Source organism: Apteryx rowi, unplaced genomic scaffold (assembly GCF_003343035.1).
Source record: "Apteryx rowi isolate R43461 unplaced genomic scaffold, aptRow1 scaffold_511, whole genome shotgun sequence".
NCBI classification, from domain to species: domain Eukaryota; kingdom Metazoa; phylum Chordata; class Aves; order Apterygiformes; family Apterygidae; genus Apteryx; species Apteryx rowi.
Window position 1 is genome coordinate 208,113 of NW_020450774.1, and position 26,680 is coordinate 234,792.

The following is a 26,680-nucleotide window of genomic DNA, read 5'->3' on the forward strand; positions in this document are numbered from 1 at the left end:
GATATGCTATTCGGAACAAAAGTGTGGAAAATTTAGACAAGTTTTTGGTTTAACTGACAGGAGAAGAAAAGGTTATTTACCAGAAACCACAGCTCTTCAAGATATATTGTGCACATATCCATTCACACCATGTGTGTATACGCTGTTCTTTGGTTAAAAAGGCAAAAATCTATCATCTCAGAGGGATGGCACACGCAGACTTTCCTACCCTGGGTTACGCCAAAGAAAATTAATACTGCTCACAGACAGACGTGTTTTCTGGAGACGAGACTCAGGATCCATTAGATAGTGATGTGTAAGGGGCACAGTTGCAGAACTTAAACTTAACCAAAGAGCTTCCTTCTGCTATAGACAAAGATGCTCTTCATAAAGAAAAAATGGTTCCTTTAAGCAGTGAGAACCATGAAACCTTATGAGTTGTCAAAGACTGTGTATGGAATAGTATGGCTTCCATGCAGATGACAAGAGCAATATAGGCTTTGGGTATTTCTCCAATACAGGTAGGACATTTTGAAACCAAGTGACCAAGCAGAATCATGCAGCGTTCCCACTGCTGCATTCTGTCTCTGTGGACATTAGCACTCTTGGTAACGGCAGAACTGACAGGAAAGCAAAGAGCAACCTCCTCCTCCTCCTGGGAGTTAGGAATACATCAGAGAGGAGCTTAGATAAAGCCTTTCTCTGGAGCAGAAGGTCTAACGTTTCCTTCTGGGTTCAGGACACGACAGTGGGGCAACCCTAGATCCATCCTCAGTCTCCATTCATGATGTAGGAACGCTTAGATAATCTGGCAGCAATTTTCAGACCCCGAGAACATGAACTGAAAATAGGTAAATGTGAAAGCAGTCCTGAGGGTCAAATGCTTCCCAGCAGAACAAAAGCCTTCCTGCCTAGGTTTTTTCTGTAATCGCCTGCTGTCTATTCTATTGTAATAACTGTTTCCGATTGCTGTTAGCATTCCTACTCAACAGCTTTGCTCTCTCAGATCTTCTTGCAGGGGGCTACACTGGCAGAATATTCCAATGCTACTCTTATCTTAAAAGGAATATCATAGGCTTGTTTTAATGGCAAAAACACAGACAATTTTACTGTCACAATGCCAACACGATTGTTCCAACAACATATTAGTGCCTATATTTTGTGCCAGTGCCTTGTGGAGGAAATCACATCCCCTGAGCCAACACAAAGATAGGCGATTTCTAACCCTCCTTTACAGCGATCAAAGGAAATTACATCAATCTAAACAGCTCTGTATTAGACCCCATCTGTACCTGTAATTGTCCTGCATCTTGTGCTTAACCTGCAACTCTATCAACATGTGCTTATACCATCCTTATACACAAGACAATCCTGTGCTTAACATATATCTTATCTTTATTACTCATTTTTAACAAGACGGCACATCTTGACCACACTTCTGACCCTGTTGGCATTTTTAAGCTTGTACAATGAGTTCAGTCATAAGCCATAACATCCACAAGGCCTGAGTCAGCCAATGCTTTAGCAAAGCAAAGCATGCGAGTGAGGTATGTACAAATCCAGGCCTGTCTCGGCTTATTTGTGTAGTTTGTGCTGCTGAGTTTCAACATACTAATGTGCAATTTGACCTCTACAGAGGCAAAGCTCTTTGGGCTCCCAAGTCTCTGAAGTGACCTTCTCAGTCCTGTAGAAAAACTGCTATTAAACTGCTCTGTACAGCACATATAAAGTGGACACTCCTCTGCAAGGACAGGACAGGCTGTGCCATAAATAAAGACAGRTTCTGACTAAGGCAAGGAATGTCATGATGACATGACATTTCTATGACAGACTGTAGCCAGGTGAACAGAAGTTTTAGGCAAAATATGACATGACCTCTTACATCTGTGAAAGCAGCTACTTGACCTAGAATACTAAATTATGACTGGAAGCTCTTTATATATCTGGAGACCATCACAAAGAATGCAGCTCCCACTGAAAGTGTCCCGATGAACTCTGTTTTGCATGGGCAGCAAGTCTCAATTATTACACCTGAGACCCAAGAAATCAAACAGAATTGTGCATATAGGCCAGYGATTATATGTATATGCATATCTGCCCCTTGACAACACAGATAGCAATAAATCATTAGCCTATTGCACCTCACAGAAGTAGCTCCTGGAACCAGGACCTCCGTGAAGAGTCATGAACCACTGCTGGCTTTGTCTCTCGTGGTAACTTAAATAGCACCAGGGAATGTTCCTGGCACTGGAACTTAATCATGTGTGCTTTTACATCATTAAACCTGTCACTGGTTTAACCAGCCACTCTCCCAAATGATTTCTGGCATCCAGATCAGGAGTTAATGTGTGCTAGGAACCATTCTTAATGAGCAATTTGGATTTAACCACCCTGTTTCAGGGACTAAGAAAATTTAGTAGTATGGATGTGGCTAGAGCACTCCAGCTGACCTTCAGACCACAGAACAGCTCCTGGCACTGTTTAGTTAACTAGTATAGATGTAGCTGAAATGTCTGTCATGTAAATGCTAAAGTCTGAAATCCAATGGCTTTACCAATGACATCTGGAGAGAAGTTGGGCAAAATGATGGGCTGTTACAGGAGAATATCAGAGAAGCACCTCTGGGAAGCTTATTTTCAAACCTAGGGGGCATAAGAAAATGGAATTGGGAGCCATAAGAAAATGGAATTAAGTTCAAGATAGGTTATCCATGCACTTCCCAAGACCAGTCTGCTTCCCTGTTTTCATACGGATGGAAGAGATTTGTTTTGRGGCACACTCTATAGCGGGACTAACAAAAAACATTACCACTCTCTACAAACAAGGCCTTACTCCAGGAGTTTTGTTTTGCTGAATAAAATTAGAGCAAAGAAATTTCTAAAAGGGAACCAACATGCAGATGAATTATCCTTCTCGTTCATGGAAGCTAGAGTTATAAAGAGTGCTAAGACATGCTGCAGGCAAGGCATGTACAAATGGACAGTTACTATATCCCAGCTGGCAATCATGATGAGAGTCACATCAAGGACGTTAGAARTATCAATCACTCAAAGTCAGTCTAGCTACACTAGCTTATCTTTATACATAACAGAGAAATGGCAGCTTCCAGATGGTGAGTCATCTCATCCTCGTGTAGGCTTCGGAACAAATTAATAAGAATCATCGCTGGCTGAGACCCGTTTCGTCTCTCTTCACAAACAATGGAAAGAGCACGTATAGTTTAATGTCTGACTTTTTATAGCTCTGAAGTTAGGCTGTGGTTTGACACTCAACAGCAGTGCCACTTAAGTGAAATTTGGTTTGACCAAATCAGTCTCCCTACATGCAGAAACAGCTCGCGCTGACACAACAGAAAGGGTGGCACGTTGGTGGGAACAAGTGATGGCTTACAAACGCATCAGCCAGTAGTGATATCGAAAACTTATTTATTAACTGCACTATCAGTAAGACAAATCCCTATCCACAGTAACTCAGATGAGCTGGAGCCCTCAATTTCCTAAATCAGAGGTAATTTCCTACTGCGTTGCACTTCAAATACACTAATTGCTCATTGGTTGAAATTTAGCAAAAGTGACTGAATTCTAGTTCTAAGCACTTCTTAAATATTTATTCCASAACAAGATCATGACCAGAATCTAAGTTTAGACATAATCTTACATCTAAACTAACTGTCTTATCTAGGTTCATGTTTACAGTTGATTTAAGGCTTATTTACACTATCTTACATTATCTCAAATTAGAAACACTCAAAACAATTAAATTACAATTAAAATGTAGAGATAAATAAAAGCTTAAAAGTTCTTCGGAAGCCCTTTTAAGATCAGTATTACTACATCTACTCAAAAAATTACATGAAATGGAAATATTTTGAGAAAATATTCATACCAATAAGCGCAACAGTTAAATTGATTTAAAAAACAAATTATGTGTAAACAATGTATTTCTTTTCGTGCAGACTCAATCAGGTAGCAATTGATTTGTTGACACTAATACTCTCAACAAACTGAGAAACATTAACAAATTAGGGGAAAGTAGTAAAATGCTGTTTCATTTTTCAGACAAAAAAAAAAGTTTTCCCTTGCTACTCTTCTCATGGGTACAAAAGTGTCCTGTTAAAAAGAAAGAACATAAAGGATTTGGCACAATTTAAGTTTAACTGCCTAGTGGCCTAGATGTACTATCTTTAGTTACTCAGACTTTCTTAAAACTGCTTAAATACTGTATATTAGTCCCCGCAAAAACCCTCCAAATCCCATACAAACTACAAAAAAATCTAGTGGACTTTGTAAGAAAGCAGTATATTGACAAGCAATATAAAAATCCTGTTTTGTTAACTCTTACTTGTTGTGGGAAACACGTCCGTACAGAATGCTCTGTGTATCCGAAAGAAGGCCCTTCAAAAACAGCTGTTGGAAGTTTTAGAACTTCTTTCAAAAACTGATCAAACTTTGTAAATATCATTAGTCCATTTGAATCTGATATTTGGGAGAAAATATCTGTAAGAAAGCATAATAAAACCCTAGAGTAAAAACATGTTTAACACAACAAAGAAAAAAAATAATTTCAACCCATTTAAACCTCCAGATATTTCTACTCCTTTTTATTCTGAACAATTTCTTATTACTTGTTCTCAGGGCAAAATACATAAAGGAACATATTTGACCCATCTCACCCATCCTTGAGAAAAGTTTCTTCCAGTGTATTACTGTAACAGCAAGAAAGTAGAAACTAGGAGGCATTATAAAAGATCGTAGTTACAAAACATTTTATCTTAATTACTCCTTAAAAATAAAACTACCCAAACTACTTTGAGAAACCTTAGAAAATTAAAAAAGTTGTAAGAATCACAAAGTTAAAACCGGCAAAACTCTTGGTAATGCTGATGCTCTTCAGTGCCGTGTTGAATTTAAGTTACAAAGCATTAGAAGAGAGCAGTAGAAGCAAGTCGGCTAGCCAGAAGCTGGGGTGCAACTGGGGTGAACTCTGTGATTCTGCATCAACCACTGTCTCCGAAGCTAAAACGTGCAAGCCGTGCAGCTGAGCGGATGGGGAGGAGGAGATCTAATTCCATTTTGTATCAGAGATGCCGTGCACAGTCAAGAACTGGAACAGGAATCTTTGTCTCTACACAAGATGCATGTTTGTTATGAGAAGACGTATGCTTTTAAGTTAACTACGTAGGGCTACATAGATTTCTGAAATCAAAAAGAGAACGGGGCAAGACGCTCAGCAGTCACGGTATATATGGAAAAGGGGGTGGCAGCGTCTCACGTGGTGGCAGGGAGGGACTCCAGATTAGGAGGCTCAGGAGACATCTTCCCATCCGCATGCCTGCGGTAAGGACTGCGGCAGTTCGGCAAGTATTTTCACTTCCATGCCATGGGCCCAGCTACAGGCAAGCAGACGCAAGACGTCTCCTGAGCCTCCTGCTCGGGAGTCCCGTATTCCCTTACATCACAGAGTTCAAATTCCTCCAGCCCCTCTGCTCCAAACCTGCCACTGCTTCCGACCCAAAGCTCCCRGCTCACATGTCTTATGTCTCCCGTGCCAGGAAAAGTTTTAGCCAAACAGTCCTCTCACTCTTCCCAACACTTCTTCCCCAACGATCCAAATCCCCTCACTCCCCGCAACTCCTTGTAGCAGATATGACATCTATTAGTAGATATGCTACTTTTTCTTACAAAGCCATATATTCTTCCCCACAGTAAATTTAAGTGTTGATTCTTATTTTCAGTTTTAAAATGTAAGGAAAATTCTCAATTATTCTCCATATGGTAAAAGCATCAATTAAATTTTAATACATTAAGAACATTTAATTTAAGTTCCAAAATGAACTTATCACTTCCCAATCTATTCTGTACAAGCTATTGCACAGCACATGTTTATCTGAGACCACATCATTACGCATATGAATAAGCTCAAAAGACCCTCACCTATTAAGCTAGTAGAGGGCTTATTATCTGTAAAAAACAGTTTCGGGGAAGGAACAGTAACTGCGATTTTTTTTGAGATCTCTCGTCTGTATTGCACCCTGTGTTCGCTCCCTGTCGGCGTGGAGCCTCGTACCATCTGGGCCTGTACAAACAGGAAAACCACAGGACAGCTGAGCCTTCATGTTCTCAAGYGGAAAGGCAGGACATGAAGTATCCAGTGCAAACACATGCCCAGCTGGCACTGAAGACCAAAAGAGTCCAATTTCACATGCCTGGAGAATGTGTGCAGTCCCCTCATTCAGCATTTGGATGCTGCTAGGAATCTTTCCTTAAGTAAAGGCTGCACAACAGCTCTAACCAGACAGACCGACCCCAGGGATTAGACGGACAGACTGAAAGGGTCTGCAACAATGCCTGCCGCCCAAATTAAAAGCAGGCATGTCTGATAAACCTGAGATGTATCCTGACCACCTGAAAGGGCAAGTCTAAAAATTTACCCTTCTACTCTGCTTGATCTGTGTCTTACTTGGGATAAAAAGGGTTTCGCTGGCCTTGACTTGAGATTTCACCTTTGTTTTATTTGTGTTGTAAGAATGAGAACTGACTTGCTATAGAAGACCCTAGACATAGYGAGGAAGCAAGCTGAACAGCTAAGTTAGGGTTGATAACCATGTGGGATTTCCCCTATTTCAGCCTGTGCCCACTGCCTCTCCTCCTGTCACTAGGGTAATCAATTACAGATACCCGGCTGACATTTACTTTGACCGGGATTTTAATTATCTAGGTACCTCAACATGAAAATGTTTTTCTAAATTCACTGCTACCTGCTGTAAAAATAATGGAGAGACCTAAAATGGAGCACTCAACTGCCACGGTACGCTCTTCTAGCTGTTACTTTATCACAGCAAAGGAGTTTATCCCTCCCTTACCCTCAGCTTGTCCTCACTGTGTCTCTCACTCCCTCACCTTCTCCTCCCCTAAATACAAACCCCTTGAGTCTAGCMGCTGACTTTCTCAGATAGCCAGTTTTCAAATTACCTTAAAGAAATTACACAAAGAGTTTGTTAATGGAATGAGTTCCAACTGAACACAGAAGAACAGAGATAATAACTCGAGGCTGGGTATTAAAGGATACGYATTGTTCAAGAAAAATAAAAATATAGGAAAAGATGGTTAGATACTATTAAAGGAGAATGATGTCAGAGCACAAAGTATTAGAAAAGCTGTGTACAGATAAAACAGAAATGTCCTGGGATCAAAAATCTCTTTGGGAAAGACAGTTCTCATACTGTAAAGCTGGGTCTCTGATACATCTGCAGAGTCAAATTATGCTAGGAAGAAATATTTCTCTAATAACAGCACTAACATTAGTAAGAGCTAAAATATTCCAAGGCGTGATGAAAACCTCATAGATGATTCAGTGGCTGTTTAGTAAAGAATTCTGTTATTTAAGACACCATAAATAATTAAACTTTATAGAGGACATATTGATAGAAAATAAGGTTAAGTGATCAAAACTATGACTGTAAAAAAGATTTTATTCCAAATGGCATATTTCCAGTAAAGCAGAGAAATTATTTAAATCTCTTGAATGAAATAGCTCATGAAGAGGTCTAGAATGTGTTGGTTAAGGGTGCTGAAACTATCTGCAATTTGTATCACAGGATAAATGGACAAAATTGAAGGGAAGGCCTGAAGACCTTGCTGACCAAATGATATTATAAGTCATATTAGCAATAAGAAAAAAAAATCCAGTGGGAAATGGGGGTTGGGTGAAATATTAAAAAAAGCTGTATCTTAGAGAATTTAAGCCAAGCACAAAAGTGCTATTTAACCTGAAAACTGAATGTGGAAGCCAAGACAGGTTCAGCAATGGATACAAACGGAAACTATGGAAATAACTAAAACTAAACAGAAACAAACCCACAGAATCCTAATCCAGTCAAGATTCACTCCAGAACTGGCACATGCACAAAAAACGAAGAGCTAGTAATAAATCTGCCAAGGTGAGATTGGTATAACACGGTTGGAACATGACAGTACTTGCATTTAAAAAAGGRCAGAAATGATCTGGGTAAATAGAGTCTATTAATCTGAACTGAACAGCATGTAAGGGTTAAAAAAAAGATTTTAAGGAGAAAGTAATTAAAGCTATGAAAATAAACAGGAAATGAGATAAACAGCACAGGATATATCAAGGGTAAATTAAAGAACACTAACCTATATCTTGCTGTCATAAGAAAAGGGATTTTCTAGTCAGAGTGAAGTTGAACTCATCCTTGTGGGAAATTTCCACATGGGAAATTACTAGTGAAATTGGAGAAGATGGAGATTAGTAGGATAATCATACAGTAATGTCCTCTTTTAGAGGGCAGTATATTATCTTAAAAGAAAAAACCCTCAAACTAAAGCGTTTGAGAGGCTCACAGTGTAATATCTCAGGAGCCTACCTTAAGGTCAAACAAGTAAATTGTTGTTTAAACACTGCTGTGAGAGCAATTGGCATGTGCTAATAAAATTTCCTGATGACGTGGTATCATACTTCAATTCTCATAAAATTTCAGTTCAATGCTACTACATTATAAACATTCATTWTTTACCAGGGAGAATGAAGAAAAATCAGAACTATAAAAACCACTGCTCCATTCCCAGAAAAGCCAAAATAAAACGGTGCTTGTGCAATTTAAGATTTCCTTTTTCTAAATATCTGTAGGAGAACTTTTACTTTATAAATAGAGCTCGTAATACCAGCTACTGATAAAATTTTCCAACACTTCCCTCGAGTTTCTTTTCACCTGCTTATAATTTTGCCAAAATCGACTGTTCTGTGTTTTCCATTCAAGGCATCTGCCTGATGCTTGGCAGTTTCAGCTGAAGGCTCAACCATTTCCCCAAGTTAAAAACAAAACAAACAAAAAAAGGCAATATCATTTTCTAGGATAACTGCCCTGGGTGTATCCTGTGTCTCAGTTCTTATGAAGTTGTCAAATTTAACCCTACAAATTCATACAGTATTTGCTAAACRCTAGAATTATTATCAGTAAAAGCCCAGAAAATCAATTTAATATAGACAAACTAGCTTGGCTGTGCTTCTGCCAGGGCTGCAGTTTTTCTGGTCTTAATTCAAAATACATAATACCATAATGACAATCTGAGGAAACACAGGCCAGCCAGTCTCACTGCAGTTCCTCGGAAAATCATGGAGCAAGYCTTCTTCAAACACATTTCYGRGCAAGCGAAGAAGGTGACTGGGAGCAGTCRCAGTGGATCTACGAAAGGGTGAATCACACCTGACCAGCTTGACTGCCTTCTACGATAAAATGACTGAATTTCTGGATGTCATTCACCTCAACTTTAGCAAGGCTTTTGACTTTTGTATCACTCAATATTCTTCTATTCAACCTGGGATGCTACAGCTTTACAGCCAGAGAGGGGAACAGGATCAGGCCGCTGGTACTGTTCGTGCTTGCCCAAGTATTTTCCGTCTATGCTGATCCGCGCGGCTGGTTGCGTGTGCATCTGTGTATACGTGCCTGCTGGGAACAGGTGTCCAGCCTCGCCACTGGTAGGTCTGGGCATACRGAGTTGCAGCAGTCCTACCTCTATCAGACTACCGGATCTGACAACTCCTAGACTTTATGTTATAGACAAATAAGATATAAAAAGCATACGCTGAACTTGCTCTACTTGAATAGATGCAACACCACAACAAACCACATATTATTATTACTTTGAAGTGCTAATTAGGACCAAAACAAAAGCCCTCTTTACTCCCACTCCTCCAAAATAAATAAATAAACAAATAAAAAGCTTCTAAAACCCAATCTCTCCATTCCACCAAACCAAAACCCCACAGCCAGGCTAATTCACCAACAGCAGATTAGCTTTGAAGGCCTTTATTGATGTTAAACCTAATATTTAGCATACATTATTATGTGAAGTCTTATCAGAGCCGGATGGGRAGAGAAAAAAGGAGTTTGTGAGCAGAGGAAGCCAAGGAGCACTGTTCAGGTAGAGCTAATCATTAGAAAAATTGGAAAGCACTCAGAATTAACAAGGTGGAATCCTGACTTACTTGAAACCAAGTGCTGTTTGTAATCTACTTGCAGAAATAATGAGAAAGGAGACACTAATTACTTCACAATGAATCTATCTGAATGCCAAAATGAAGTCATCCAACATCCAAGTCTTTTCCACTGAGAACAAGTAGATGTCACTGAACAACTCCCATTTCACATGTACTTTCAGACACTGTATGGAATGAAAAACCCTTCATTTGCTCATATTTTCAGAATTCAGAAAATAAAGCCTGTACATATGCAAGCACAGAGACCAAAATTACTATCATTCATATAAATTATAAGATTAAAAAAAAAAAAACCACCCTAACTACAAATTACTGGATTTCCAGAAAGCCTGATGTTCCAACCGAGTTGGAACTGACAGACCATTTGCAAAAGAGTGGAGGTGGTAGAGGGGGAAATCAAGAGAACAGGAGTAAATTAGAAACAGAAGTAGTTCGATAATGAAATGGATCCGAAACCAGAGACACAAGTGGGAAAGACAGGAAAGGCAAAAATAAAACAGCATATTTGCAATGAACAGAAGAAGAAATAAAGAATATAATAACAGCTGATGAAGCTCAAACAAAAAGCCTGTTCATCCCAATAGCAGATGGCTAAGGCAAGTACATTCYCCAGAATATTCTTCCACTCGCTGATAGTGAGTTTGTATTTAGTAAGCCTTGATGGAGTTGCCTTCAATGAAATTGGGTCAAGGAGTAATTGGACACTACAAGAGTTTGGTAYGGGCAACATACTTTGACAAAGTTTAATGGCTTAAAGAAACATGGTTGTGTGTTGTTTGAATCTGTCACATGCTCATTTCAGCTGATGCCCTTTAGTTCTTGCATAGGAAGGGAAAAGGAACAGTTGTTCCCTACTCACTACTAACATGATGTTCATGATTATATAAAACTCTATCCCACCCCCTACATTTTTCTTTTGGGGTTGAAGATTACTACTCTATCTAGTTGTTCCTTATACAAAAGGCTTTTCATACCTTTGATGATCTTTCTGGTTCTTCTCAGAAAAGATACAGCAAAACTGGAAAAGGTACAGTGATGCACACTACAACAGCACTAATCATTCAAAGCACAGACACATCATGGATGAACACAGTGCCTTAATAATGCTCGCTATTTTGTTCTTTACGTACTTCCCAATATTTGCAACATTTGATTTGCTTTATTGGCCATTACTAAACATATAGCCAACATTTTCACAGAACTGTAACTCCAAGATTGCTTATCTGAGCAATAACAACTGCTTTTTAGCTAACCTTTGTGTGCATGAAATTAGGATTACACCCCAACTCCTCCAGCATGCACCATCTTCCATAGATTCACACTGAATTCACCTACCTTTTCATTGYGCAGTTACTCAGCGTTGTCACATCTTTCTATGACTCTGCATAGTATATTTTAGTTTTTACTACACTGAATTACTTTGCATCATCAGCAAACTCTCACATTCCTGTTCACTATATTTTTCCAGATCATTTATAACAGTGTTAGACATAGTTTAAGCCCAGCACTGAACACCAATCTCAATATAGAAAAAGGATCTTTATTGCTCTTCACTGGTTGATTTTAAGTAATCATTTACTCATGCGAGGACCTTACCTTTCATCCCTTTCATCAAAACTAAATTTCTTTAAGAGCCTTTGGTAATAGACCTTCTTGACTGTCTTTTGGAAATCCAAGGCTGTATCAGCCAAAACTCCCTTGTCCATCTTTTTACTACCTCCTTTAAGGAACTTGTAYAGTTTTATGAGATGTTCCTTTACAAAAGCCATTTTCCCCCACAATAAAATCTAATCAACTAATTTACTACTAACAATTTACCCAGAATGGATGTCAGATATACAGATCTGCAGGTCCCCACATCTCCCCTCCCAGACTTTACATCACATTTTCTTTCTCCTGCTCCTTTGGTCCTGAGAAAGTTTTCAGAAAGACAGGTAACCTACAACAGTTAATAGTTCAGTTATTTTATTACTTTTCTTGAGTTCTGGTGTTATTCAAAAACTTATTCCACTAACAGTAGGACACACTTCCTTCTTCCTCCTCTTCCCTCAGAAGAGCTACAGCATGAGACTTTGCTAAGCAAATCCATGACTYGCATGGATAAGAAACATCCCTTAGGTTTTCTACTATACCACTATCATCTTAGGGCACTCCTTTCCTATCTTGATTCGCTGCTTGCCCTATATACTTCCCTGCAGAGCATCCTCCTTCAGATATAATTGAAAAAAAGAGTATTTATTTTTCCTTTTTTGCATCTTCTGCAATTTTCCCCTGAAATTATTTATTGACCTGCCTTATTGTGTTCATATTTAACCTGATGCAGTTTGCACAGTATTTTTTAAAAAGCTTCAGGTTGATAGGTGCCTTCCTACCTCCAACAGCCCTTCTTACCCAGAGTATAACTGTGTTTTGTTATTGTGGTCTGGTAGGTTGTTTCTTGGGGAAGAGGGAGGGTGTTTCTAAAGACCCTCTTTAGAAAGACTAAAGAAAGACTCTAAAGGCCCTTTAGAGTCTTTCTAAAGAATTTTTGGCAGACGGAACTATGAGCTTTCCATCTACTAGCATATCTTTAAGCAGTCTCCATGATTCCTGCAAAGATTTCACCTTTTGGATGGGCCTTTGGTTGATTTTAAACAAGCTGTTTCATTTTTATGTAGATAATTTTGGAATTGTAACATATACTGCCATAGTAAATTCTTCTACTTCTGTTGCCATGAAAGGATAGAGAATCTACGCTATAGTGACTGTTACAAGGAGGTCCTTCAACAATATTTTTAAACAAAATTTGTGCACATTGCCCAATACCTGCTTTCTCCGTTGTAAGTTATCTGACCAGCTTTTCCATGAAGCAGTTTTTAATGCAACATCTAAAAATTTGGTCTTAGCTTAGTAACAGATAATCATTATATCATTTACCCAGTGGGACATCACTGATATTATGTCCTCCCCAGTTCCTCTCAAAATATCACATTCATTGTTGCTACCTTAATCAGGTGGGCAACAGCATAGTTCCAGTGTTGTTCACTTTCTATTTAGCTCTGGAGTTTCAGTCCAGAGTGCATTCTTTGCTACCAGTCTTAAAGCAACTTATTTACCCGATTTTACTCTAAACTTTCTTTAATATTTTAAGGTCTTCTATCCACCACAGCCTCTGTCTTTTCCATGTAATTTGCATCTTAGCATTTCAATATCTTAATGATTATCTTCCTTCCTCCAAATTCTGACAGACTTATTTCATCAATCTCCTGTTTTAAATTATAATTTCTCATGCCCTCACCTTATTATTTAGACTTCTAACATTCTTCTAAAAACACATATGCACTTGGTCCACTTTTTCTATTTTTGATGCCCTGTTTAACAGGACTGTTCATTCAGATTGCTCTTTATCATTTCTTACCTGAATTCTGTCTGCTTCTCCCCTTTCACTTGAGTTTATCATCAAGATTTTACAACTTCAGTCCTACAAGATCCTGAATCCTGATCTTGAATCACAGAAGATCCTACTATCCCGAATCATGCATTTCTAAWTTTCCACAGTTTTCTATATGAACTCTCCTATAGTCCTGTGTTTGAAACACTAACAGCCTGGTTCTACCTTGGTCTAGAGAAAGCTATTCCCTCCTGTACACGTTTCCTCTATTCCCAAAATCTCCCCCTGTGTCTAACCCTACGCACGGCACCGTGAGCATTTCAGAGAATAATAGTTTGGAGGTTCCAGTCTTTAACTTCCCATCTAAGCTGAGACGAGGAACAGGGCCTGGGAGGGACAGAGGAGCCGCCACACCAGGCAGCGCAAGTGAAGAAACTGGCAAGACCTCACAAAGCACTGGCAAGTCATATTAGATTTACAGTCACGGACAGACAAATTTTTCTTTCTCAGTTGACTCATAAGATATTATATCTGATAGAACAACATCACTCACCCCCAAAAGAGATTTCATAGAGGCATGGTCAACTAACCCTGTCATAAAAACTAGCCTGAGAATATCAAATGGTGGGAAGTCAGTGTGAATGAATGACAAAGAAGAAATGAGTTTTAACACTAAATTAAAAAAAAAAAAGAAAAGAAAAGAAAAGAAAAGTGTTACTCTGCAAAGCACATGTCAAACACAAAAGTCATATGCTCTTTGGAAAATGATGCTGCACATCCAAACAAAAGCGTGTCAGGAAAATAGGGACAGCAGATACTGGAGAGGTCCTGGAATTACAAGGCAAATTAAACATCAGCTGATGAGATTTAAGAAAGAATTAAGTAAAAGGCAGGACAACAAGGACATAACAAAGCTATAAGAAACAGCAGTATTTACTGAAACTGGTCAAAAGAATTTCTTTCAACTTGTATGAGTGTCAGTTAAGAATTTTTACAAAAAGAAAAGTTATAGAAGGAAAGGAAACAGGAGTCAACAGAATTAGGAAAAAAAGATAAAGGGAGCTTCAAATACTATGAAGAAAAGCAGACACTATAAAGAGAGAGAAACTCATTAAACACACAGATTTTTCTTTAAGACTGACAGATCTGTTAAGTAGGACTATTAAATCAGCTGTCCTTCAGGTGAAAATGTCTTCACTATTCACTTTTTGAACCAATGTCTTGTAGCTAAGCATAATTCTCTAAATGGTRTCTAGTCTTTGTCTGACAACATCAAAAGTTTATTGGTTCCTATAACATTTAATTCCAGTGATTAATCGCCCTTTCCATTAAAAGGTCGCTCTTCTATTTTCTACATGCGTTTCAGTAATACCCTCTTCTGTCCCAGGCTCATTCTGAACTGCTCATCTTTTGTGATCTCCCTCAATACTGAACCATGTGCAACCCTAAGAGTAACATGCCCATGCAATGACTTCTCATTGCCAATTGTTTTTCCGGCCTTATCAAGTAGTTTCATTCAGTTCACTAATATTTTCTATTGTTTTAAAACAAATAAAGAAATAATTTAATACTGCAGAGAAGCCTAAAGTATTAGAGTGAATGACAGGCATGGTGACCAGAAGAAACAAATTCTTACAAACTAACTTTTATAAACGGAATTCAGCATGAGGTTAAAATGGCAGGATCTGAACAGTAAGCCTGGCACTGCCAGTAATACTAACTTCCATCTACTCAAGGTTTGGGGGGACGGGGGGGACTAAAACAAACCCCCACCCACACCATAAACAACAGTATGCCTTGCCATTGAGACACAGAACACAAAAATTACTACTAAAGAACAAAAGACAACGTTTATGGATAGCATGTTCATGGAAACAAGAAAACAGGAAGTAAGACTGAGGAACAGAGAACAGAAATACAATTAAAAAATAAGAAGCTGGAATTAACCAAAACAAGGCAGAGAGCCTCAAATGAAGTAGAAGATGCACAGAAGCCCTCCAACATCCCCCCAAAAACTGGTACCTAATTTAAGATTACTGTCAGAAAATTCAAACTTACAGTTTTACATTTAAAAAAGAGCCCAAGCATTTCAGTATACACAAATATACAGGTAAAGCCTATTCCGTAACAAACTCAGTATGTTCTATGGCCAGTAGGTGGCATGTGTTACAAAAATCTTAATATAGCAAGCTTCCCATCAGTTTAAAGATTGCTGAAGAAGCAAAAAAGTTAGTTTTCAGAACTTAATACAATAAAACATGTGACCAAAATATGTGAACCAGCAAGTTTTGGAAGCCAAATATTTCATATAATGGCTTGATTTGCTTGAGAATACTTACATCTTAGTTTGTCCAGAATTTTCCCACCGCACATTGTCGCTAACATAGCTTTCACTGAAAATACCGTCAACTTCCCATGGCCCTCACTGTGAAAAATTACATGGTAATTAATTACTACATGGAATGATAAGTAACAAAAATATTAAGGATCAGGAAGAAAATGCATAAATGCCTGCCATTAACTGCTAAGATCTGCCAAAAGTATTTAAATTTAATATAACATGAAAACAGTAATAACACCACTATTTTTAATACATTAGAAGAGTTAACAAGTGCCTAATCACAAATCAAGTTCTCTTGCAAAACTACGGAAACTTCATGAATGAGCAGAGACTAGCATTTGTCTTGTTCATCCCATAGCTGTCCTATAACAGAAGCAACATTGTGTGTTAATCTTTTCCATTAAAAATACATTTGTTCACTATATGTCTCTTTCCTCTGCTACCTCCATTACTTCAAATTTTTACTCCTTGATTTAAACTCTGACATTCAGAAAACATTTTATTCTAAAAATAGTACAGTAATTGACAGCTTACTGAGACGTTATATGACATTCTGAATATACATAGAACAGGAATAACCAGAGCAGTGCTTTGTTCTAATTTAAGCTAATAAGGCTGCCGTGCTATTAGAACAGATGGCACAATTAGGGAATCATTTCCTAGTATCAGCAAGAGAAAATGAATTTGTCTTTATGGAAAGCATGAAAAAGCCCTTTCAAGACCGTATGATATGCAGAAACATCTACAGGCATTATTCCTGTTACCAAAAAAAGAAAAATAAGCATGAAAACGTCAGGGAAGCAAATTGCCAGAATCACAGAAAGAGGCTTGCTGGGAGAAAGCACATCACAGAAGAGCACTGCAGCACAGATAACAGTAACGGTTTCTCCCAGTTTCGTGCTAGCCCAGAAGGCATTCACCCAGCCTCACCATCTCCACCACTCATAGTAATAAAGACAGGAGTTAGAGGACTTCCAATATATGATATTAGACAGCTGCAATACGGTGATTTTAGTGAAAACCCACTGTTACTGTGAAGTTGGTAGAAAGTTAGCTTAGCAGTGCATCAGAGTGCAACAGGAATATGCAAAAATACGGCTAATAGCTGTGTGACTTCTGAGCAATTTATTCCCAAACAGAAATACTGAGTCAGTATCTTCAACTATAAACAGCAACAGTGGCACAAATTGATAAACTACCAAGAAAGTTAAGATCACATACAGAAGAAGAAAAAGATTTAAAATAGCTTCAAGTAACCATTATTAAATGTATTAGATCATGTGTACTCTCATAGGAAATATGGAGAAGAGGAAAATATYCTGTGAGTGTTAGATAGAGGAGGAGACCTAGAAAAACTCAAGAATACTTTTCAGTGGAAGCCAGGTGCTTATTTTACATTTGCACTTAGAAGACTAGCACTAGAAAGATTAAGAGTAAAATTCTTCAAAGTAAATATTGCCTCATGGTATTGAAGCAGTGACAACCACAGGTGACTATAACCATTAATATCTCCTGCGAGGGGACAGTCTTACCCTTACAAGACAGCTTACAGTGCCCTCAAATATCTGAACCTAAGTTTTTCTCTTTGGGTCTGCCTCTGCTGAGATCCCGCTGATTAATCAAGAAAGAAAGAAAGTTGCCTCCACTGCAATCTGGTAGAGAGGTGYGGTTATTAAACAACTTGCCAATGCCTAAAGTTGATTTTTGTACCAATGTTACTCAGTCTTCTGAATTCCTCTCTGAAAGGAAAAAGGACAGAGCTTTGCAGATTATTTTGAAACTCTACAACAATCCAAAATTCTCAGGATTGCAAACAGACCTGGGGCACTTGTTTAATATAAAATTCTTTTTTCACTAGATGCCATTTGTCAGTCCCATTAATTTTCATGGGCTGCAAGTATTTATCATGCTTCCCAGCTTCTCTGCATCCTCCAGCATGTTGAGGTCCCTCTGAATGCCAGTGCAACCAGCTGAGGTATCATCCGCTGCTCCCAGTTTTGTATCATCCGCAAACTTGCAGAGGGTACACTCTGTTCCAGCATCCAGGCCATTAATGGAGATGTTAATTTTGGATCGAATATCAACCCCTGGGGTTTACCACTACTGACTGGCCTCCAGCTGGACTTTGTGCCCCTGATCACTGCCCTCAGAAAACTGGCTGAGCTGCCAGGCTCGGTCTCACTGTCCACTTATCCAGCCTATACTCCATCAGCTTGTCGAGGAGGATGTTATGGGAGATAGTATCAAAAGCCTTGCTTTAAAAGAAAAAGAAAAAAAAACCCACTGCCTTCATCACAGATGGCTATCAGCTTTCTGATGTGGTCAGATATAGTCTAAAGGGGTTAAATAGGGCCAGGAGTTCCTCTGAGGTGCCAGYAGTGGATCAGGGTCCTTGGAATGTGAAGGGAGCCCAGTGGGAATAACAGACTTCGAAATAAGCTGACAGCACTGTCAAATATCCATGTGAAGCTCCATGGGAGAAAACAGCAGAGAACATCACATCACACCAAAGCCCTTCCTTCTCACAACACAACACTGTATGCAGTACGAGCCGTCATTTCTGTACCGTGATCAGTGTTGTTCTAAGGGTCCCCATGAAGTGTTTGACATGAGGTTCTCATACTTAACCTAACGTAAGCTCTAACTTAAATACTTCCATGGGGAAGATGCCAGTCAAATCTTTGATTCCTGTTATTATTCAGTGGAACGCAATTGCTCTGTAATGTTACCATCAGCACCATGTTGCAAACAAACTACTGGATTATGTGTATTCAAGCGTCCACACAACTACCCAGTGATACAATTCCAGTACWGGTGTGTACCCATCTTTTATACAGCTCTGCCAGGCTGATGAAGTCCTGGAGTGGGGGCCTCAGCCCTGCCTCTCCCCTCCCCCTTGGTCCTTCCATCTTATCCTCCCATTGCACGAGACAGAAGCTGTGAGGCTGCACTTTCGGTACCACGTGCCAGACACAGGAAGCTGAACAGAAGCTGTTGCACTGTGCTCAGCACAACTGGGGTGCTTGGGTTCCAGAAAAGCAGCAAAAATTGCAAGGTTTGGGGCAGGGACAAGACAAACACACATCTCTCGCTAAAGCCTCGACCCTTTAAGCCAGGCCCCAAGAACATGACCGCTCATATTTTTAAAGTTTGTATTTTCTAGTGCAATCTCTCTCAGGTCATCGATTAACCCTTATAGCTTCTCTCACATCTAATCCCAAACAGAAACTAAAGAGAAAAATGCACTGATCTGATTCTGTGGTCACAGAACTGTTCTTGCTTTCTGAGCTTTGTGTTGTTTTTATCTCTGCCCTGAGTAAGAAAGAGATTCTACTGAAACCTCAGACTCTTCTGGGAAACCTAGCTTCTCTTCTGGTCAACTCAAAAAGAGGGTCGGGTCAGGTCAGGAAAGAATCAAAGCCTGGAGACTACAAACAGAATAACTATTTGATATTGAGTGCTGCAGGCTGTCTCGGGTCAAACTCCTTGTTCTCTATAACAGCTTTCAGGCCACAAGCACTTCTGTATTGTTAGGACAGAGGGCAAAAGCAGAAGAAAGTTAAGAAGGAGATAATATCTGACTGTGAGAAAGAGATGAGAAAGTTTAAAAAAAAAGTAAGAAGAAGTGCTAAGCAACAGCTATAGATTTGCAGTTGCTACTCAGAGCTTACAAAGATAACATCTGCCCAAGAAGATAAATGTATCAACCCCCGATGAAAGGGGCTGCAAATGGAACACAAAAAGGGACACAGAAAAGGTGCAGGCAGTACTCTGAACAGGAAGTCATGAAACTTCTTTAACCAAAGAAAGGAGAATYTGTGGGGTCACAGTGTGTCAGAGTAGGAGCTGAGCTAACTTTCAAAACAAGGTAGCTTTATAAAATGGTCTTGATGACCAAGATGAACAAAACATTTCAACTTTTTAAAATAAYGCTATATCACAATTAAGTTAACATTATTTTCCATTGCTGCATACAGAAAACAGTCACGCTTGGTCTTCAATTCAGATACAGGGCACTCAGCAATTTGCAAGCTTCAGAAGGCACTAACACATCTTTCTCAAGAAAGCATTTTTTAAGACAGAACATTGCTGCTGTGGCAATATAAATCTCTGCAGGCACTACTATGATATTAAATATGTAACGTGCAACATATTCTCAACATATCTCAATTTCATGAAACTGAGAAATAATATATGGACAGTTTGCCAGAGATTCATGCAGTTGTTGGCTGCATTCATCTAACTAAAAAAGAAAATCAGTTTAAATACAACTAGAGGAGTTACTAGCCTGTCATACGCTGCTATCATGAAGTTGAGGAGAAGGCTGATGGATTGCTCTACACTGATTTGGTGAGTAGAAGGAAGGCGTTTGTTTAGCTGGTAGTAGATAGATGAAATGATTGTTTCTAGTCGAGACACGTTGATCTCTGTGTTATGATCCAAAGTGTTAAGGCCATTATCTCTGAAGGCTTCAATCATATTCCAGATATCAACAAGATGAACTAAAAATAAAGGAAAAAAAAATTAACTGCTATTCTATAATGCATAGAAGCTTATTTTTATGGTATTGTTTTTGAATACTATGATAGCTTTTATTTTGGAACCAACAATTACTTATTCATATCCAAAATGAGAGACAGAGTCTTGATACTCAGTTTGTATCACCTGGTGAAAACTAATAGAGCCTTAGTGGCCAGAGTCCTTGCATGCCTTTTATTCCACCCTTGAACATCTGGATGTTCTGATAGCAAGGCTATATAAAAGAGAATTCATTTCAGAAAATATCATTTGTATTCAAAATTCACTAAAAGATTGGTTACAACTACTAATTTTGAATATGCTCAAGGCACAGGCTGACTGGTAGTATTCCAGTACTGAAGGAGGAACTTGATGTTCTAGTTAAACTATAATCCTTTCCAACTGATCCCATTGCCAAGTCCAAGGCATAGTACTTTGTAAACATACACCTAGAATTCCAGAGCGTGTCCCCAAATTACACTGCTATACCTTAGCACATATCTAAGTGTTAATGATGTCATGAAAAGGCTTTCCAAAACCACAGTAAGTGATCTGCAGGAAGACATTATGCAGTGTTTCAAATTTTTTCAAAGCTTGAAAGATATGCATGACTGTGAGAAAAAGTCTAAGGTTTCATCGGTCCAAACAGAACGTGATAAAACAGTTACAAGGGACAGATTTGTTTGCTAACTTCAAAAATTTTTGATCATCTTCCTTAACTCATATAAGAGAGTTTGAAGTAATAGTCTGATCTTTAACATTTCTCACATAAAAACACACAAAGACAAAAAACAAACTACCTTTTCACACCAAACATATGCCCCTGGATCGCTGTCTGGTCCAAACAGAGATCGTAAATATGCAGTCTCATCTATGCATCCATGCAGGGTAAAGGTTACTCAAGGCATATGCACGGCTATAATGAATTGGGCCTGAAGCGTGTAATGCACCATAATTAGCATATCTTAATACCTTGTTTTTACCGATTAAGGAGAGATTGTTTAATACAAAAGCGTGAACTGCAGACAAGAGCTAACAGTTTTGCACAGGAATGAAAAAGTAGCAACCTGTGCAATCAAACTAAAGGCACTGCAGCCCTAATGGATACGCATATTCCCAGGTCAGCTGTGCTGTGGACATATAATTTGCAATATGCATTTGTGCATATCCTCTGTGGGACTCCTCAGCTCTTCTATCCTCTTCCACACCAGAAACACACTGATTCCACTTCAATCGCTGGGTGGGGGGAAGATTTATTCCTACATACATAAATCTGTCAAGCTTTTGGTTGTTCAATTTTGTATTAGTAATAAAAGGCAAAGTACTAGCACATATTAGCCCTTGGATTAATCTTTGATTTGGTGAGCTATTTAAGGTCAAAGGAACATAGAAAAGAAAGAAAACATACCTTAACCAGTATGGTGTAAACTTAGAAAATTCTCTGAGGTTGCTATATTACATAGAGATGTACCACCATGATCAAATCCAGATACTTTCAAGCTAGTAATTATCTTATGTATCACCATACTCATATCTGCCTCTAGCTGTCAACTGGCTTGTGGTACACCACAATGAAACAGAAGTTAAAATAGCTTGAAACTGTCTGCATCCAACAGTAGACAAGCAAATTTACGGCAACTGAAATATATCAAGCTGACCCATGTATTTTAAATATTTGAAATACTAGAGAATAAAACTGAAGCTGTTATAGAGTAGTTAACGAAAATCACTGCTTCTTTTTAATTACACATTTAATCTCTATTTGGTTCAAGCAACAACTATTAACATTGTCTAATAATGTTTGTTTACTCTTGCTGTACTTAAATTCACATGGATAGAATATTTCAAACCATTACACATAAGAAATTCATGAAGATAAAGAGTAATTATAACTTACGATTACATCTTTTTTGTACAAACCGCAGTTTACAGGCTGTCCGATACGTTGAAAGTCTGATGACATCAAAGTTCTGAGCCCCTACGAATAAAAAAAAGCTTGTATTTTTCTTTCCTCCATAACACTCAACTTATTTGATGAAATTACTTTAAAAAGTGGCATGACTTTTCTCTTCATATACATAATCTTTATCATGTGAAAATGACAAAGATTTTCATTAGGTATCTCATAGTCCTTTTTAACAGTATATTAAAAAAATGACTTAAGTTTGAGATCACCATGACAACTCCTAAATCCTTAAATGTAAGTAAGAATTGACTGAAGTAGGGAGTGGATAAGAAAGAAAATTGCACTGGTGTTGGAAGACATGTACACAAGAGCAAAAAGGGGTTTTCCTATTCTAACTGCTGCCTGCACGTGCATTGCAGCCTCCACCAGAAGCACGCTTTTGGTCTCTCAAATAGATCCAAATCAAATGAGGAATAGAAAAGAAAAAAAGAAAAAAAAAATGGAAGAACAAAGAATGCTATCCTCACCAAAAAACTCCCACTTTTAAGGGTTTAAAAGCATTATACCTTCAAACAATGCAGTGTTATCAGCATCTTGAAAGATCTGAACGCTATCATCTATCCCTAGTCTGTACCACACTACCAGTTCCAGCCCCTCTGTAACTACTGCTAACACTCCAAACTAAGCAATTTCAGAAAGTTTGTTAACCCTCTGCCAAACACCAAATTGATCTATGCATTCCTGTACTAATCAAATAACATGATAAATGATGCTGGGATGATGARGGATGCTGGTCTAAAGTCCAGTAGTAGACATTTTTAATTTGGAAGCAGCAAACAATCCGAGTTCTGAAGACCAATCTTTATGAAAAACAAAAATGCCTTTTAAATGGCTGCCATCCAAATAGCATTGGTTGCTCCTATGATAAATGCAGTTCTAAGATGTACACTGGAGCGATCCAGTTGCACGTGGGCAATGGCAAGGCTGCACATGCATCCTGCGCCTCTTGCGTTTTCACAGCAATGCATAAAAGCAGGTTCTGCTGTAGTCCTTCACACTTCTCTCATAACTCACAGCCTAGATGAATAGCAAAGTGAAAAACAGGGAAGAAGGTGACTTGTGGAATCCAGACATCCAGAAGTTACTGTAAAAAAACCAAATAAACTATTCTCCTGAAGAACGCCTCTGACTGCCACATCAAGGTCATGCTCAAAGGTCAGTAAATTACTCCCTGCTACAGCATTCTGAACTCAGAAACCAACCGCTTGCAAATTCCTCATTTGAATTACCTTTCTGTTTGCACCCACTGACTCACAGATGCAAATTTGAAAGAAGGAAAATCTTGTCTTTTAGATAGTTTACTACAGATTAACAAAGACAAYGCCAAAGCATCTGTATAAGTGCCAAAGCTTCTGCTAGTTCTCATACAGACTTGTGCACTGTCTTGAAAGTGCTGTACCAGAAGAATTCTCTCTCTTCATCACTGATGCAGAACACTAGGTGTAAAGACTCTCCACCAGAATCAGGGAGAATGCTGACCAACTTCCCATTCGGGACCCTCCATGACAGCTTACATAAGATCGGCACTAGACTGGGCAACATCCGATGAGCATACTGCTTGATAGTATGGTGTAGCGTACTAGATTATTTCACCCTGTCATCTTTAGCAAACCAATCTCTGATACACTTCAGGAAAGTGCTTGTCCTCATCATTGTTTCTGGCTAGGTAGCATAAGGAGTATCAGGATCCAGGGCCAGAATAAAATAACTTGTTTTGTATTTCCTATGCAATATTCTTTTGAAACTCTCAATTAGGGTGCATAGGGGCACACTCCTTTTCAGGAAGCATGTAGATTTTCCCACAGATCAGAGTCTTCACGAAATGCTCAGTTTAGCAGAAACYTTTCTGGTGTCCAGTCCCTGCCTAACCATACATCTCATGTCACAGGAACACATGCAGTACTGCTTGATCCACTCCCAGCTCTTACAGCTTTGATTGCAGCTGCGACCGGAGCACGTAGACAGCACCTGAATGGAAGGCTCCACCACCCTGTCTCAAGTTATAAAAAGGCCATTTAACAGCTACGTGTAATATGGAAAAATCTGTTTTCTCTTCCTGTCTCCCTGCATCATCTGCCACAAAAGCTTCAAGGGGGTCATTCTTCTAAACCATCTGAAGATAAGAGGGATGCGTTCAAGACAATCTGTAACTCCATACGCATTCTGCAGTTCAGAGAAATCAGACTAGCTTGCACAGAATTCTTGCCTGTTAGACAACTCCACAAATACTACAAAAGCAACAAAAATGTCCTTGGGTCAACCCATGCCTGCAAGGCCATCAAGTTCAAAAGGTATCACGTCCAATTTGGGATAATGCCATAAAAATCTACTCTTGTCTCAGTTAAGCAATAATCTAAATATCACTTAAGTGAATTTGCATATTGACCAACATCAAAAGGTCACTGAAAACATCAATTTTACACATTGCAATATGAACACACAGGAAAACACTTATGCATTCACCTTTATAAGGAAATACTCCACCACAGGATAGACAAGGCTTGAAGACCTTAGMTTTCTCATCTGACATGGTAAAGAAGCATATAGAGAAAGGCTGTTTCAAATGTCTATACAGCAGCAGTTTTACTGACAAACAGTGAGAACACAGCTTAAAAAAAAACAAAACAAAAAGACAAACAAAGAACACCTTAAATAAAGTAATCAAGATAATCGGAGGAGTTCTGAAGATTTTTAACCACTTAGCCAAAGCTAAAAAATAGCAAGTCACTTTCTGTTCTCTCTTCTTTGGGTCAGAGACTCAAATAAGGTTTTGAAGGTCTTTGAAGAGAGTACTGGAGAGAAATAAAACTATGTTGTCTTACTTCAGTACTGATGAGATCCCAGCTTCTAGCAGAAATCATTATCTGTAAGAAACAGTTAAGGAGGACTACACACCTAGCCGTCCTAAATGACCACAAGATCACTACAAGACTAACGTGACACACCTAGAAAAAGACAATCCTAATACTCAGATCTATCTGCCAGAGCTTTTTTGGTAGGAAGCAATATTGCCCTTTTACAAGGTCCTAATGAGATTTCATCTGGAACATCATGAATAAGTCCAGTCAACTTTACTCAAGCAAAACAAAACCAAGGCAGAGAAGGAGAATAAGAGATGAGGTGCATGTCAGGAAGGCTACGGGAGTTAGCTTTTGGCTTGTCTAACATGTGGTGCAAGGGGATATGACTATAAATTCACAGAAATGGATCAAGCTGGGGAGGAATACTATCTAATTGGTTTCACATGAGAAGAAGCAGGTATAAATTAGCCAGGAATATAAATGTTCTTGAAATTTTAAGATACTTATAAGAAAGATGATTCAGAAGTCTTCCAACAAAATAGTAGCATGAAAATATTATTTAAAGGTAGACATTCATCAGCCTATAAATGGGATTATAGGACATGCTTGCCTAACCTAGGAAGTTTCATTTAGTCCTGTGTTCCAGTATGGAAGTTAAGTAACACGATGATGTGCAAGCATACAATCTTTAACTGATAACTACTCACATCTTTTTAAAGGTAAGTCTCATTCCTTTAAGTTATACTATCTCTAGATAGTTATTTGTATTGTAGTAACAATTACAGCGTCACTTACAGAGAACGGTCCTATACAATAAACCACCACCACCACCACAAACTCAGAGAGTTCTCTTCCCAGTCACACCAGCATCGTGGCGCAAATTTAAGTGGCCTGCGTTTTTTTTTTTTTTTTCTTTAGTAATTTTTCAAACTTCATTCACATTTCTCATTTACGGTGATTTTCTGTTCCTTAAAAAAGAGCTTTACAAAACCTGGAAACACATGACTTTGTAGGCAGTCATAACCCATTTGTATTCTCCTCCTGACCATAAATAAAGCTCTATCCTTCAGCAAGCAGCCAGGATGCTTTTCACTAGATGAGGCAACGGTCTTGTGAAAACAAGATGTAAATGATCTGCTAAAATAGTCAAAATGAAGCTCACAGTAAACAGTAGATGACTTTGTCTTCGAATTCTTACTTACTCATTTCCATGAACAGCTGTCTCTTCTCTGCCATTGTCCTCCTCCTCTTCCCACTCTCCTCAATCATTCTGGAGACAAAAATTGCAAACACTGTTTGTGCTAGAATTTCTGCCACAAAAGCAACTTACTGTGAACAAAAATATTTTATTCATCATTCAAATATTTTGGTTATATTTGGTAAATGAGAGGACCAGTAGAAAGAAATGGATATCTCTCCATAACTATAGTATTCCATAGCATAGTGACCTATTTTAGGCTTTTTAATACCTTTCAAAGCTGGGTGTTCTGCAGTAAAGATGAGAAAACAATATGGCAGAATTAATCTAAAGTTTGCAAAAACACAAGAGTTGCATACATATAAGCAAAAATATTATTTAAAGAAATCCTCTCTTTTCAAAAAGATTTTGTTTCCAAAATACAAAGCGAGAAAGACCTCCCTCTGAGCAGCTGAGCCAGTGAAGCCTAGAACCCTACAGATTTGCA

The 26,680-nt window shown here is 38.6% G+C and overlaps 1 protein-coding gene across 9 annotated transcripts in view; it reads right to left on the minus strand.

Moving 5' to 3' along the window:
• Window positions 1-26,680, minus strand: part of DTNB (dystrobrevin beta) — a 215,193-nt gene that overhangs the window by 171,761 nt on the left and 16,752 nt on the right. For all 9 annotated transcript variants that reach the window (XR_003255841.1, XM_026080215.1, XM_026080220.1 and 6 more), the window contains exons 3-7: window positions 26,198-26,265; window positions 22,126-22,206; window positions 19,999-20,212; window positions 15,709-15,794; window positions 4,321-4,475 (exon numbers count right to left, since the gene is read on the minus strand). Coding sequence is in view for 8 of the 9 variants with exons in the window: in XM_026080215.1 (XP_025936000.1) it covers window positions 4,321-4,475; window positions 15,709-15,794; window positions 19,999-20,212; window positions 22,126-22,206; window positions 26,198-26,265 (604 nt within the window). In the remaining variant the exon portion in view is untranslated. The remainder of the gene's footprint in view (window positions 1-4,320; window positions 4,476-15,708; window positions 15,795-19,998; window positions 20,213-22,125; window positions 22,207-26,197; window positions 26,266-26,680) is intronic.